At 39.0% G+C, this 15,922-nt stretch overlaps 1 protein-coding gene across 1 annotated transcript in view; it reads right to left on the bottom strand.

Moving 5' to 3' along the window:
* Positions 1-15,922, bottom strand: part of ERICH3 (glutamate rich 3) — a 109,326-nt gene that overhangs the window by 72,823 nt on the left and 20,581 nt on the right. Inside the window, 1 exon segment of the mRNA XM_082666831.1 lies at positions 2,260-2,353. Within this exon segment, the coding sequence (XP_082522957.1) occupies positions 2,260-2,353 (94 nt within the window).

Here is a 15,922-nt window from a genome sequence, read left to right as displayed (position 1 = left end):
CATTATGAAAACACATACAGGTGGTGCACTTGACGTTTAAAACAAGGTTTTCATTAGAGTAACAATTTTCCCTTAATGGAACCCAGGTGTTCTTTTCATTTCTTTTTTTGAACACGTTGGGGAAGAAGGCGTGGGGTGCTACCTTGAAATGGTGAATAGGAGCAGTGATCACAGGACTGATGATCTCACAGGAAATACTTTGAAGGGCAAAACATGTAAGCTACAGAGGATCTCATCAATTTGTTTTTAAAATAATTGGTTTCATTACTTTGTTTTCACACTGCTTTTCTTCTTTCATTCTCTAGCCCAGAATGTAATTTAATTTGCTGTGATTCAGATTATACAGTACTGCAGATACAAAGTATTTCAGATTGGTTTCAAGTGACATCACTGCAAGTCCCAGGAGTGATAGTTTCTGAATTTTATTTACTTGTTTTTCTTTTATTCCTTCCTATGGGCATATTTGTTCTATTTTTCTACATCTTCCCTAAACTGAGGATGTTATCCTTCCTGGAATGTTCATCTTCCTTTTCACTTATTTAAACCCTGCTCTTCTTTCCATACCTAATTCAAGTCCACATATTTCTTAATTTTGATAACTAGTATTTTAGTACTGTTGTTGCAACCTATTGGAGTATCGAGATCAGCTAGAGTTGTGCTACGAGTGATTGATTATTGATCATCTTTTTTATGAATGCATTTTCTAATGGAAGAAAGCAGTGTGGTTATAGAAAGTGTGCTTGGAATTACGAATAACTCAGTTAGTCTTTGAAGTGTGTTGTCCATGGGATATCATGTCATGACTATCCAACCAGGAAAAACTGTTAAGAACTTCCTGCACTGCCCCTCCCTTAGCAAGTAACTTGTCATTGATATTTCTCCTCTGGGAGTATCTAATCTCCCCAATTAGACTGGAAGCTCCTATAGGGCAGAAGTTCTTAAACTTGAGCCAGCATCTGAAGAATCACCTGGAAGACAAGTGGAAAAAGACTGATGGACCCCACCCCACAGTTTCTGACTCAACAGATCTGGGCTGGGGCTCTAGAATTTGCATGTTCTAACAAGTTCCCAGGCGATGCTGAACACTCCTGATTCAGAGACTGTATCTGAACTGCTCTAGAGAAAGGGCTGCGTCCTTCCTGTTTGAGTTGCCATGCACATAATCAGTGTTCAATAAGTGCTTGTTAATGACGTTGATAAGTAAATACAAAGTCCTTCCCATTTATATATGAAGCTCACAGACTTTTATCTGAAGAAGTAGTGTTAATGCTACCCACAACAATTACAACAACAATTTATTACACATCTTTAATTGCTACAACAATCTTGAGAGTGGGGTATCATTATCTTTATTATCGTGGTATCATTATCTTTATTATCGTCCTCAACTGAAGAAGTTGGAGCTGAGAAAGTTAAGTGTTTTCCTGAACATTCTGTCTTGTAAATGGCAGAGCCAGGTTTCAGCCAGGTGTGTCTGATAACAAAGCCCCAGGAGACAAAAAGCAGGCTCTCTGAGAACTACCCAGACAGAGTGCCAAGCACATAAACAACAATTAGAAATGCAATGCATATCCTTTCAACACCATGGCAACAATAGTTAAGGAAACCCACAGTGTTTTAAGAAAGTAAACAGCTAAAATTGTTAGTCACACTTTCTATAACCACACCCCTTACTTTGAATGGAAAACTACAGTGTTTTTTAAAGGTTTTACATTATAGACATTTAGAGAACTGGAAATTTTCTGGAAATGATAGTTTTGAAGCTAACAAAAGACACTAATGTATCAATAAACCATCACATGAAATGAAAGAGTTTTTAAAAATTTAAAGGAAAATTTTGAACTGTTCATGTCTTCCACACCATATCCTGTGATTATTAAAAACAATATTTTTTTTCTGAAGACAGTAAAGTCTTTTCTATCCTTACTCGCTAACAGTTCTTGGTTTATACAATATGTTCAATAAATATGGGTTGAATAAATGAGTGGTAAATAAACAAATCACATATGCTCTTGAAAACTCCTAGGGATTTTCCTCAATAATTTATAAGTTGCCTTAGCAGCCATCATGACCTCTCTTCCTATCTTTTGAAACACAGCCTCAAATATATAAATCAGAGCTTTGGAAAGGAAGTAATTTTTCTAAAATGAGGGAAGGGAAAAGATGTCACCGATAAGCTCAAAGAGGAAACCAGAAAAGATAGGGAATTATTGGATTTAATGAAACAAGAGGGCAGGTAGAAATGAGACCAAATCTTACCAGCCCTGATCTCAAGAGATGCCGCCTTATCCTTGTATTGTTAAAATATCCAGCCAGGTGTTTATCCGTAAGACTATTATATGTTGCAAGTAATCTGGAACAGAAAAATGAAACCATTAAGGTTTTATGAAGTGTTGCTTGATAACCAAGGCAATTCTTGACTCTCATCCCCAAACTGTGCATAATCATTCATTCATCCAGCCAGCCAGTCATTTACGTATGTGTTTAAAAAACAAGTATTGAGCACCTACTGTTTTCTAGGTTTGATGATAAGGACTGAGAGACAGCCCTGATGCTGTTTTATCCCACAGACAAGTACAGAAATCAGACATGAACAATTAAGTTGGTTATGAAAAATCCAATAATAGAAACATGCAAAAAATCGTGGGGACACAGAGAAGGAGGCCACCAACTCCAGTTGTCAAGAAAGTCTTCGTGGAGGAAGCCTGATGGAAAAGTAGGGGCTTCCTCAGAGGACCCTTCAGCCTCTGGTTACACACCCTAAATTCTAGTCACTCAAACTTCCTTGCACTCCCTAAACATATTCTCTCCTGTCTTCAGGACACGATGTACAGTCCCACTACTGGGAAGTCCTTTCCCTCAGCAGATATTAGCTAATGGAGAACATCTGTGATGCACAAGCATCTCTTCTCCCAAGAAACATCCCCTGATACAAACTGGGTGTGCTGTGTTATCCTCCCCTCTGTTCCTCTAAGACCTTGAGTTCCATTACACATCCACGATATGTTACTGCTTATTTCTTAGTCTACTCCTGTTGGTTTGCAAACTGGCACACACACAGAGAGGGCAAGGGAAGAGTGAAAAAAAAAGGCAGCCACTCCAGATTGGTAAGTGGCAGGATTAATAAGCAAAGGAACTTCCTTAAGAGGCTTGTCTTGGGCAGCTGCAAGATGAGTTGCTCTCCGCGCCTGCCCATCAGAATCTTAAAAGTTTATATAGAGGCCTTAACTGGGTTCAATCATGTACAAGGTCTCGATGACCTCCACAACATATTGCTCTCTTAAGTCTGCACCCTTGAAAATGGTCCCCACTGTGGGAATGGCGGGCAGAACGTATGCATTCCAAGGACAGGGGAGAGGGTAAGGAGCCTCTGATTGCCCAGGTCCGGCTTGAGGCGGTCACATCCTTTCAATGACCTCCTCCAATACCTCTGCTAGATTTGAAGGCCAGGATGGCGCATTATTCTCCACATCCTTATTTATTATGTACCTGAATAACGATGTGTTCAACACATGAAGATACAATTTTGTTTGGGACTCATTCTTACTGGTATAAATTTCAAACTAAGCTTCAGCTCAGCATTTAGAAGTGTTAACTTCCACATATATATACAGACAATTTCATTAATTCCACATCCAGAACCAAAAAAAAAAGTTCATAGATTACTGCTGATTTTTACGGTCTTTCATTTAAAAGAGGACAAATTGGTTCCTTGGTTACATGGTCAATATAAGTCTATAAAACAAAGTTTGAAACTACTTTTTCTAAGTTTTAACCTATCCCTCATTAATTATTATCTTACGAAAGCAGGCACACATATACATATACATGTATGTATACATGCATGCATGCATGTGCATCCATGCGTGTGTGTGTATATATATAAATATATATATACACACACATACACATATAAATGTGAGTGTGTGTATATAGAGAGACACAAAGAGACAGAGGGACAGAAAGAAAACACGCAAGCCTAAACGTGGTCCTAACATAAAGTTGTCCTAAAACAAATGCACACCCTATTACCCGCCACAAAGATTTATAATCTATACATTTCATGAGCAGCTGATCCCTAACTTATTCTGAAACAAGAACAGGGACTCATAGAATCGAGTAAATATCATTAGCAACAATTTTATTTAGCTATTTGCACTGCCTTAATTACATGGAGATGGTATTGGTGACCTTTTCCTGTCTCTTTTCTCCTTAATGCCCATCTCAGGAAAGTTCCATGCTGTCAATGGTAAGGAAAGTTTAATTTTGTCCACAAAAGAGACTGAAAAGCAGTTACAAAGCCCAGAAGCCAAGGTGCCACATGAGAGTTGCAGACCCATGAACAGCTGCCGAAACCATTATTTCACTGGGTTTACGTAAAAAGACAACCTGAGAGCTTCAGTAATGCACATACAAAACCAGCCCCGGATAATGCTTTGAAACCATCTTTTAAATGAACCGTCTTGGTGTCCTATAGTTCATCAAAGGTTTCCTGTCTCCAAAAGGTCAACGTTGTATCCCTTACCCTTTCTGAATCTCAGAATACCTTTTCAGCAACTCATTTCAGAAAGGTGAGCAGGTGTCTCTCAGTCCTAACAATCATGATTCCACAGTTCACAGATTCTTAAGATAAATCATTAGACTGATATCATATATAGTCTTTTGTCTGTTTTTCAGGCTCACATTTTAAAAAATCAATAGTTTTGGAATAGCTATGAGTGCTAAAACCCTGATTAAATGTAGTAGGGTCAAAATGTTAAGATAACGTGGACCTCCACTTCCCTGTTGACTGTAAAATATCCTATTCTTTTAATTCAGACTTTGAAACACTTCTAATATTTAGGTCTTAATAACAAAGCTTAGCCAGCTTTGGCACTACCTCATTCTAATTCTGCTCTCTCAGGCTCCTATTGAATGAGTCTGTGTGTGTGATGCCCCTCCAGTCTTACTGACAAGTGGAATAGGTCCAGGCGAGTTGAAATCTTTGCACACAATGATTTTCTCACCTCTTCCTGTTTAGGAAAGAATGAAGGTCCCTGGCTGGGACGCCATTTTTAAAGCATCTTTTTCCATGACTATGAATAATAACCAGCTGGGTCTCCCCAGGCTCAGCCATTTCTTTTTCAGACAATGCCTTAATTTTTTTAACTGAAACTTTAGATAAATGAATTGCTTGCTAACAAGAAACTATACTAAATTATATACAGGTTTAGTAAAATGGTTATTATGGACTGAATATATGTTTCCCCCCAAAATTCATAGGTTGAAACCCTATCCCCCCATGTGATGGTATTAGGAGATGGGGCTTTCAGGAGGTGACTAGGTCATGAGGCTAGAGCCCTCATGAATGGGATCAGCACCCTATAAAAGAGACTCCAGAAAGCTCCCTTGTCCCTTCCACCATGTGAGGACACAGGAAGAAAATGGCCATCTGTGAATCAGGAAGCGAGTTCTCACCAGACACTGAATCTGCTGGTGCCTTGATCTTGAACTTACCAGACTCCAGACCTGTACGAAATAAATTTCTGTGGTTTAAGCCACCCAGTTTATGGCATTCTGTATAGCATCCTGAACAAACTGAGTCAGCAGCTAATGCAAACGTTTCCACAGTCTACATATAAATGTCAACCTCATTCTGACCAACAAGCTTCCTTCACAGGGAGAGAGTAATAATCCTGTGGCTCGGTCACAACCATGATCTGTTACAGCCTTCCCACTCTGCTCCTCTTCAAGGGTGCTTGGTATGGGTTTGCAGCCTCCCTTTGCACGTACTCAATTACAAGAGCTTTACTGACCCAGCCACACTTTGATTTAGTAGAGCTCTTCTCATCTTTCTGCCTTTCCTCTCCACTCACTGCTACTGTTTCTCCTCACCACGCACATTTCTTCCTTGCACTCAGCACAACCCTGGGCCAGATGAGGTCACCTCACCTGGGCTTTGGGTTGTGTTGCACCTTGAGTATTCTACTCCCCTTGTAAGTTACTGCCTGCATCTGTTGCCAAAGCTGGACTTCGTGGTCATGCTTCCTCAGTCCTGTGATCCTCTCCTGTTCCAATCCACAATATCAACAACCACATTGGTCACAGCGACCACCCGGCCACTGTGACCACATCACTCAAAAGCCATGCTGTTCACACAAAGGCCCATAACTAACTGGCCAGACCAGCCTGACTCGCTGGCTTCTTTATATGACGGACAAGACTATTTACCAACCCCTGTTCACTGGGTAGAGAAAGACCTCCTTTCCGGTTCAATGCGCTGGAAAACACTGTCTCCCAGGAAACAAAGCAACCCTATCTCTATGATGGTTACCATTTCCCCCACTTCAATCCACACCTCCCTGTCCCTGCAGTGCCTGAGTATTAAGGAGCAGCTGCTGAATCACTGGGAGAGCCGCCTTCCCAGCTATAGCCTTTCAACGCTTGACCCCTGAACCCCTGCTGCCCACCATGTAGATGACGTAATTGGGGCTCTGAACTAATAAGGTCAATTCCTATCAAGCCCTCCATTTGCCCCCAAAGAGAGAAAGAGTATTCCATAGAAACCCAGACTAACAGGAAAGGCACTATCATATTAATCAGAAAACATTTATTGTATACTATTCTCAAGGCATTCTGTACAGCACCAGGGATCCAGAGATGGCACAGACACTACATTGACAGTGCTCCCAATTCAGTGGGGAGGTATGCATGCACATACAGTGTGTGTGTGTGTGTGTGTGTGTGTGTGTGTGTGTGTGTGTGTACTTGATTTCTTCCTGTGTCATAGGTTAATTCTTTCACAAATAGTACTGAGTGTCCCCATGTCAGACACCGCGCCTTCAGCTGGGGAAGGTGTATAGTATCTCTATCCCATTCTGCAGATTACAAAGCTCTTCCACATACGTAGTCTCATTCATTTGCTTTCAGGCCTCTGGAATGTGAGTAATATCTAACTGTCACAGCTTTTCCATCTTCCTAAGATGGAAAAGCTCCAAAACAAGATTATTGCTCAACATGAGTGAGTCCAAGGAAAACATGCTGAAGGTAAGGTCTCCTGGACCATACTGATAGAAGAATCTCTTGAACCCCAACCTTCTCTCCCAGCATGCTGGACCCCACACTGTCTACTTGTGTGGAGGGAGAGGGATGTAGTGGTCAAGACTCCAGCTCCAGTCCAATCCTGGCTCCACCATTACTGGCTCCATAACCGGGAGCACGTGACTTAACTTCCCTGTCTATGCCTCGATTGTTCTGCCTTCCACAAGACACTTGAACACTCACACAATTCAGCCAAGTTATTTGCCACTTTACGACAAGGATCACCTTTCCTCCAGTTTCCAATAACATATTCCTCATTTCTGTCTGAGACTCCATCAGAATGGCCTTTACCATCCATACTTCTACCAATGTTCTGTACATGATGTGCTGTGTAAGAAGATGGATGCTTCCTCTCCAGCTCCCTTTTCAGAATCGCCTTAAAAGTTCCTTCAGGAGAAAATATTTTCAAACCATATATCTGATAAGTGGTTAATATCCAAAATATATAAAGAATTCATACAACTCAATAGCAAAAACAAAAACCTAAATAATCAGATTAGAAAATGGGTAGAAAATCTGAATAGATATTTTTCCAAAGAAGGCATACAAATGGTCAACAGGTGCATGAAAATGTGTTCAGCATCATTAGCCGTCAGGAAGTTGTAAATCAAAACCACAATGAAATATTACCTCACACCTGTTAGGATAATTATTATCAAAAAGACAAGAGATAACATGTTTTGCCAAGGATGTGGAGCGAAGGAAATCCTTATGCACCATTGGTGGGAATTTAAATTGGTGTAGCCACTATGGAAAACAGTATGGACGTTTCTCAAAAAATTAAAAATGGAACTCCCATATGATCCAGCAACCCACTTCTGGGTACATATATACAGGAAATAAAATTACTGTCTCAGAAAGGTATCTGCACCCCCATGTTCATTGCAGCATTATTCACAATCAAGACATGGAAACAACATAAGTATCCATCAACAGATAAATGGATAAAGAAAGTGTGATACACACACACACACACACACACACACATACACTTGAATATTATTCAGCCATAAAAAATAAGGAAATCCTGCCATTTGTGACATGAACAGAACTTGAAGGCATTCTGCTAAGTAAAATAAGTCAGATTGTGAAAGACAAACACTGTATGATCTCACTTATATGTGGAACCTAAAAAATCCAAACATATAAACACAATAGATTGGTGGCTGCCAGGGGCTCAAGGGCGGGAGAAATAGGGAGATGTTGATCAAAGAGTACAAACTTCTGATTATAAGATGAATAAGTTCTGGAAATCTAATGTACAGCATGGTGACTTCAGTTAACAACACTGTACTGCACACTTGAATGCTGCTAAGAACATAGATCTTAAATGATCTCACCACAAAAAAATTGGTAATTATTTGAGGCTGTGGTAGCATTAACTAAACTTACTGCCAAAATCATTTTGCAATATATATGTGTATCAAATCATTACATTGTACACCTTAAACTTACACAATGTTATATGTCAATTATATCTCTATAAAGCTGGAAAGAAAAGGTTTTGCATCTCACAACTTTTCCAGCCTCTACCTATTACCAGTTCCAAAGCTGCTTCTACATTTCTAGGTATTTGTTATGGCAGCACCCCACTTCTTGGTACCAATTTCTATCTTAGTCTATTCAGGCTTTGTAACAGAAATAGACTGGGTGGCTTAAACAACAGACATTCATTTCTCACAGTCCTGGAACCTGGCAGTCCGAGATCAGGGGGACAGCATGGTCGGATTCTTGTTGAAGGCCCTCTTCCTAGTGTATAGATGGCCACATCTTCTCATTTGTTCACATGGCAGAGAGAAAGAGAGAGGCAAGCTCTCTGATGTCTCTTCTTATAAGGGCACTAATCCCATCACAAGGGCTCCATCCTCATGACCTATTTCCCCAAAGCCCCATTTCCAAATAGCATCATATTGGGGATTGTGAATTCAACATATGAATTTGAGGAGTATACAAACATGAGACCATAACAGAAGGCATAACTGTCTCCATTTTGTAGATGAGGAAAACAAGACTTAGGTTAAGTCACTTGCCAAAGATTATGTAACCTAAATCTTGTTCCTGATAACATACACCAAATCACAGTGAAACACACTTATAAGCGCTTGCTAAGGTGTGGACCAGGATGTTAAGTATAATAACGGAAAATTGTGAATCATTAAATATTCACAGAGATATAATTCCATCAGTTTCTAGTACAGAGATAAGAAAACTTTAAATAAAAATTCTTCAGATGAAAATTAGCTAATACATACCTGTCATTTATAATTAGCCATATCATTAGCATAAAAACAATGTACTGAAATCTTTAAATCATCTTACTCTCTTAAATATATATATTTCTGCAATCTACTTTATACTACAAATTACCTGGTACACTTGTTCAGAGAGAACATAAAGAATGTTTTTAACACAACCAGTTTTATTTAGCTCAAATTCTTGTGACTTAGCCCATCTGAATTAATGAAATTTGTATTCGTTTATTATTGCTCTGTACAAAACTATCACACGCTAGTAGCTTGGAAACAACACACATTTATTATAGTTCTGGATGTCAGAAGTCTCATACAGGTCTCACTAGGTTAAAATTAAGGTGTCGGCAAGGCTGCATTCCTTCTGGAGGCTCTGAGAGAGGATTCTTTTTCTTTCCTTTTCCACATTCTAGAGGCTGCCCACATTCTCTGCCTACATTCCTTGGCTCCTGGCCCCCTTCCATTGCCAAAGCCAGTCAAGAATTTCTCATGATGCCATCTCTCTGATTCTGGTTCCTCTACCTCCCTCTTTCCCATTTAGGGACATTTGTGCTTACATTGGGTCCACCCAGATTAATCCAGAATAATCTTCTTATTTTAAGATCAGCTGCTAAGCAACCTTAATTCCATCTGCAACCTTAATCCCTCCCTTGCCATGTAAAGCAACATATTCACATGTCCTGAGGATTAAGACATGGACATCATTTAGAGGCCATTATCCTGCCTACCACAAGGTCTTTCTGTATCCAAATGTCAGGAAGCAGAAACACTGGACACTGAATGTGATGGCGTTTGGGCTATGATGTATATTGTCCAGTGATTTATCATGCCAACGATCCCCACTTTCAAAAAGTACACTTCCCAGGTAGAAGAAGGCAGTTCTTGGAGCCACACCAGGATGTACAAAACAAGTTGGGACCTACTTTGCTGATCTAATTTTGATATGCCACATGTAAGCACTAAGACAAAAGGACAAGAAGTACACCAAGGAACATCTCAAACAATTTACATTTTTTTCTCATAAGGATAATAATAGAGAAGTAACTTGCTTTAGGTGAATCTAATTTGTGAAAAGACAGATTATCCCATAGGACATAATTATATTCATGTCAAACACCTTCTATTCAGCACTTAACACATTTCATTAAATTCAAATAATTATTATATAGAATACTAAGAAAGAAGAAAGTTTTACCAATTATACTATGACATACCATTGACTGTAACCTGCAAATGATTTTAGTAATGTGAAACGTGAAAAAAAATCATTTAGTATTAATGAAATAGATTTCCACGCTTGTTTACTACTACACATATTTAGACACACCTGGGAAAGAGAAAAAAGAAGGGATATAGAAGAATATGGAAGGGTCCCCACCATTAAAAGCCTCAAAATGAGGTTAGAGAAAAGGATTTTATGCATAAAACAATTAGAAAGCATATAAAAGTATACTTAAAAAGCACTCACAGTGGTGTTTTGGAGCTTGCCTATACTGGCTCTCATAAGACAATTGTTAAAATGTTCAGGAATTTTGCAAGCCATTGTCAGCTTGAAATTGGCCAGCTTGGGAGTATTTACACCACAGAAATTGGAAAACACTACAAATCAGGGCTCTTTTTTCTTTCTGAAAAGCCAGTTCACCAGCACACCAATGACTAAATTTAAAAATAAGTGGCAAGATATATCACATAGGATAAATCAAATGATTCATTATATGAGCCACATGTATGCTTTACATCCTTTTAATCCAGAAATTCATCTTTTGTATGTAGTATTTGACCAAAGGGGCTCATATTCTTATTCAACTCTTTCCTATCCCTAATAAAAAAAAAAACATAAGGACTCCCACAAATACACTAACATTTTTCAGCAGCATTTTAAGAAATGTTATGCAAGATATCTCTTTACATTGCCACAAATGGAAAGGTTCAACTCACCTCCCAATCTGGAAAAACTGATTACACTATTTTATGCTTAACAGAATCAAGTGAGACTTAGGTGAATGAGCACAGTTTTATTACTAAGGATGAGAAGCCGAGTGCAGAGGTGCTTTGCATTTCAGAGGTTACGAAATCTGCAATTTGTAGAGTTTGATAGTGTCCAAGGAGGGTCTATATCAAATTTCCACTGCTAAGGCAGGCTTCCAGGCAGATAAAATGTTTCTGCAACTCACATATTAAGTGCTTGTACTGGGAAAGCAAGTTAAACAAATCACAGGATACTGTGGCTTGATTGCTTTCATGCTACAGTTCATGAGGAATAGAGCTCCATCCACCAACCCAGACACCTCTCTTACTGTCCATCAGACAATATTTGCAAGAATCCACCGAATTCCCGCTCTACGAAGAAACTCAAGCCACCCAAGTTGAAGATTTTGAATCTTAGTAAGAGTCTTAGCAAAGAAGTTAATAAAATCTAAATTGAAACAACTTCCTCAAATAAAATATCTGAAAGCAACACTAATAACCAGAAAAAGCTTTTTATCATTAAAAACTGCATGTCTGATATTTAAGAGTGAGAAAATTTAAGAAATATGTGACCAGACACCTCAACTCTTAAGAGGCGCAATGATTTTCCTGTAATTATTTAAGGCAAATAAATCTCTAATACTTCCTGCCCAAAGTAAAAGAAAAGGATGAGATTTAGAGCCAGAAGGCTTGAGGTCAAATTCTAACTCTACCCCTTAAAAGATGCCTGCCCCTGGAGAATTCAATCTTCTTCTCTTTACAATTATTATCACCATGAAGTAAAACGCTGTGACTGCTTCCTGAAGTGGATGATCTATGTTTCCTGGCCTGGAAATAGATTTACCTGGAGCTATTACATCATTGGGTTATAGAAATTCATATGTGAAAAGGTCTAGTCAACTCCCTCATTTTATATTCAGGAAACTGAGGTTCTAGAAGTAGGCATGATTCATCAGTAAACTCAGATCAAAGTCCTCAAAAAGAAAATGCAGAATGTCACAGGATTTCCCATAAAATTGTCCCTATCCCTTTCCTAGGGTCCTTGTCTTGCTACCTTCCACCAGAATTTCTTTCACCCATGTTTAAACACTCCCTTTAGATTCATATAAGATTCTTTCCTGTATGCTTCCCACAAGTTGTAGAATGGAGCCATGCCCACAGTAAACACTCAGCCAAAACTGGCTGAATGAATGATTAATCAGTTAATAAAAACAAAATATATTGGTCCAATTCCCTGACCTATAACCTTTTTAAAAAAATCCCTGTGTAAGAATCACATTTCTTCTGCTTCAGGATAATAACTGAAAATAATCTATAACAAAACATACCCCAAAGCATGCTTTATATATTTGGACTTTTTTTTTTAATGCAGAATGCTCAGTGTGGATGAGCACACATTGCTGACAATGTTAGTTTTGTTGTTTTGGTTTTGTCAAATAAGTGCCTTTGCAGTGTGCTACAAAATTGCATTAGAAGAAAAAGTTCCCAGGGAGACAGGAAAAAAACCTTTTGAGGAAACTTGAAGAACGACCAATACAGAAGAGCAATTGACATAAGGGTCAATTATTTTCCAAGCCCTTATAAGAAAACTCTTTGCCAACTAAAATTAAACCATGAATCTCTGCTGCCTGCCACTTTATAGAGGGTGACTGAACTGATATTGTATAAGTGATTTTATATTACATTCTTCATTCTTTTTTATTTGCATCCTAACCTGCCATATCTCAGCAATTATGCTAAATATTGATTTACAATCTCTCAGTTTATTCTAACGATGCAGCCAGATGTGAACCATCATATTGTTTTATTTATGCCTTTAATATGATGGTTTGGAGTGACTAGTAAAAACAAAACTAGTCTCCAAACTATGCTGACTGCTGGCAAGATAGTTTTCCAATGTTCAGAGATGAGGCAATAGGAAAAGAGTGCATGGGGAATCAGCAGGCCTGAGACACACTAAGGTTGACTAGTTCCTTATAAGAACTGATTTGAGCCTCCAAGCTCTTCTCTGGAGACTTAAGAATTTTATATCTTTGAATAGCAACAACAAAAAAAATTGTGGCCACTTAAAAAATATTCATTAATAGAAACATAATATCCAAATTAAGGGAGAGAATGAGGCTGTTTGGAGGAAAGGTGACCAGCAGGAAAGTTCCAGAAACAAATCATTTTTATCACTAGCATTTATTGATCATTTCTCTTTTTTGTAGTGTACCGTAAACTCTCTCTATAACATGCACTATGTATTTTAACTCTCAAAGCCTCCCTGCAAAGTACTGTTATCCTCCCTCTTCACAGATGAGTAAACTGAGATGTAGAGTAGTTAGATAACTAGCTCACAACTAGTTAAAGGCAGATTCAGGATTCAAATGAGGGACCGCTCTGCTTTAATCACTAAACTGAACTATGTTCTATGAGGCACAACTGTCCAGTGGAGCTCAGCCCGGGGAACGAAAGGCATGTAGGGTGTCAGATAAGTGAACAATCAGCCTTTAAAGGATGCTAAGAAGGTAGGACCATCACAGATGATGATTGAAAATTCTGGGAGGATATTTTGGCTCAGTAAAGGAAAATTGTTTAAAAATCAAAGGAAGGGCCTGTAAGACGGTGTGCCCCATGCTCCTGGGACTGGATGGTTTTGTGACAGTACTGAAGGGTTTTAAGCAGGGAAATGGTATGACCAGATTTTTTTTTAACATCTTTATTGGATTATAATTGCTTTACAAGGTGTGTTAGTTTCTGCTGTATAACAAAATGAATCAGCTATACGTATACATATATCCCCATATCCACTCCCTCTTGTGTCTCCCTCTCACCCTCCCTATCCCACCCCTCTAGGTGGTCGCAAAGCACCGAGCTGATCTCCCTGTGCTATGCGGCTGCTTCCCACTAGCTATCTATTTTACGTTTGGTAGTGTATATATGTCAATGCCACTTTCTCACTTCGTCCCAGCTTACCCTTCCCCCCTCCCTGTGTCCTCAAGTCCATTCTCTATGTTTGCGTCTTTATTCCTGTCCTGCCCCTAGGTTCTTCAGAACCAATTTTTTTTTGTTTTTTAGATTCCATATATATGTGTTAGCATATGGTATTTGTTTTTCTCTTTCTGACTTACTTCACCCTGTATGACAGACTCTAGGTCCATCCACCTCACTACAAATAACTCAATTTCATTCCTTTTTATGCCTGAGTAGTATTCCATTGTGTATACGTGCCACATCTTCTTTATCCATTCATCTGTCGATGGACACTTAGGTGGCTTCCATGTCCTGGCTATTGTAAATAGTGTAAATAGTGCTTAGGCAAAATATCACCAAGTAGTACCAATACTGCCACTCCTTGATGTCATAGCTGATTACCTTTGGGAGGCCTCTTTTTTTCCTTCTCATAATCTAATCTGACAATTTCTATGGTAACTCTCATTCGAATTACTTGTAAACAAAATTCAAATTCACTAAAAGAATATTGAACTTTGATTCTATGTGCTTCTGGATGCCCATATTTTCCAAGGCTAGTTTTATGCTTGTATTTAATATTCAGCCCTTCTGCTGGGTCAGTGATAATCATGGTAGACAGCTCTAGGTATGGGGCTGACCTGTCAGGGAATAATCAACAAACACCTATGGGCAGGTCCACAAGCAGCTGTGCACTTGGCAAAGAAGTGCTGTGTTTTCTAAATGTACTTTTGATATATCACATGAGGGGAAAAACTAAAAGTGTACTGAAGAATTTCTATCACACTTCTGTTGCTTATGTCCACCAAAGTTTAAGTTAGTTTCACAAGGGCTTGTTCTTTTAAAAATGTCCTGCTGTTTCTAATCATTTTTGAGACCATGTTACCAGTGGGTTGTCCACTCACCCCACCCTCTGGAAACAGAGAGATAGTTTAAGTCTTCTATTGCTACTTTTACTCTATAAGTTTCAACAAGTTGTTTAATCACATTATCCTCAGTTTCTTCATCTGTAAAAGGGGGGAAATAATAGAGCTTCTATTAAAGATTAAATAAGACAAAGCCAGTAAAGCACCTAGTGCAGTGCATGGCATCATTCGCTACTGTAGTGTTTAGCAAAGTTTTATCCTTAAATGAACCATATATACATTTGCCTGTGCTCAGAAAGGGGTAAACACACCATGCTTTGCGATCACAGAGGAGGTACATCAAGACTTGAGAGTAGGGGGACAATTCAAAAAACCAGAAATGAAATGAAGTCTGAGCCAGTAGAAGGAAACATAATAAATGCCAGGCCATGTGAAGAGGGGGTGAGGGAACTTGACTGTTCTAGGAAAAGGGAATATATGCAAAGGCCCAGGGGTGAGAAAGCACCATGGTCCCAGTCTTTACCCTATACTCCTGCATACACACACACACACACACACACACACACACACACACACACTTCCAGAACCCCCATATGAAGCATGGAGGATTCCACTGTGTTTCAAAGGCCAGAGGATAAAACTGAGAGGAGGGTGGTCAGCATGCCAGCTGCCAGACATGCAGGTGTTTCATACAATTATTTTATGCAACAAATACAGAGTGCTTATTAGGTAACAGGCCCCGGGCTGTTGTAAGGTTACAAAGTCCCTGCCCTCAAATTATTTAAAACCAAGAGGAAATACAGGCAT

This window comes from Grampus griseus (genome assembly GCF_964374135.1).
Source record: "Grampus griseus genome assembly, chromosome: 1".
In the NCBI taxonomy this organism is placed as follows: Eukaryota; Metazoa; Chordata; class Mammalia; order Artiodactyla; family Delphinidae; genus Grampus; species Grampus griseus.
The sequence above is the reverse complement of the archived record's forward strand: the minus strand, read 5'-3'. Positions and strand labels throughout refer to the sequence as shown.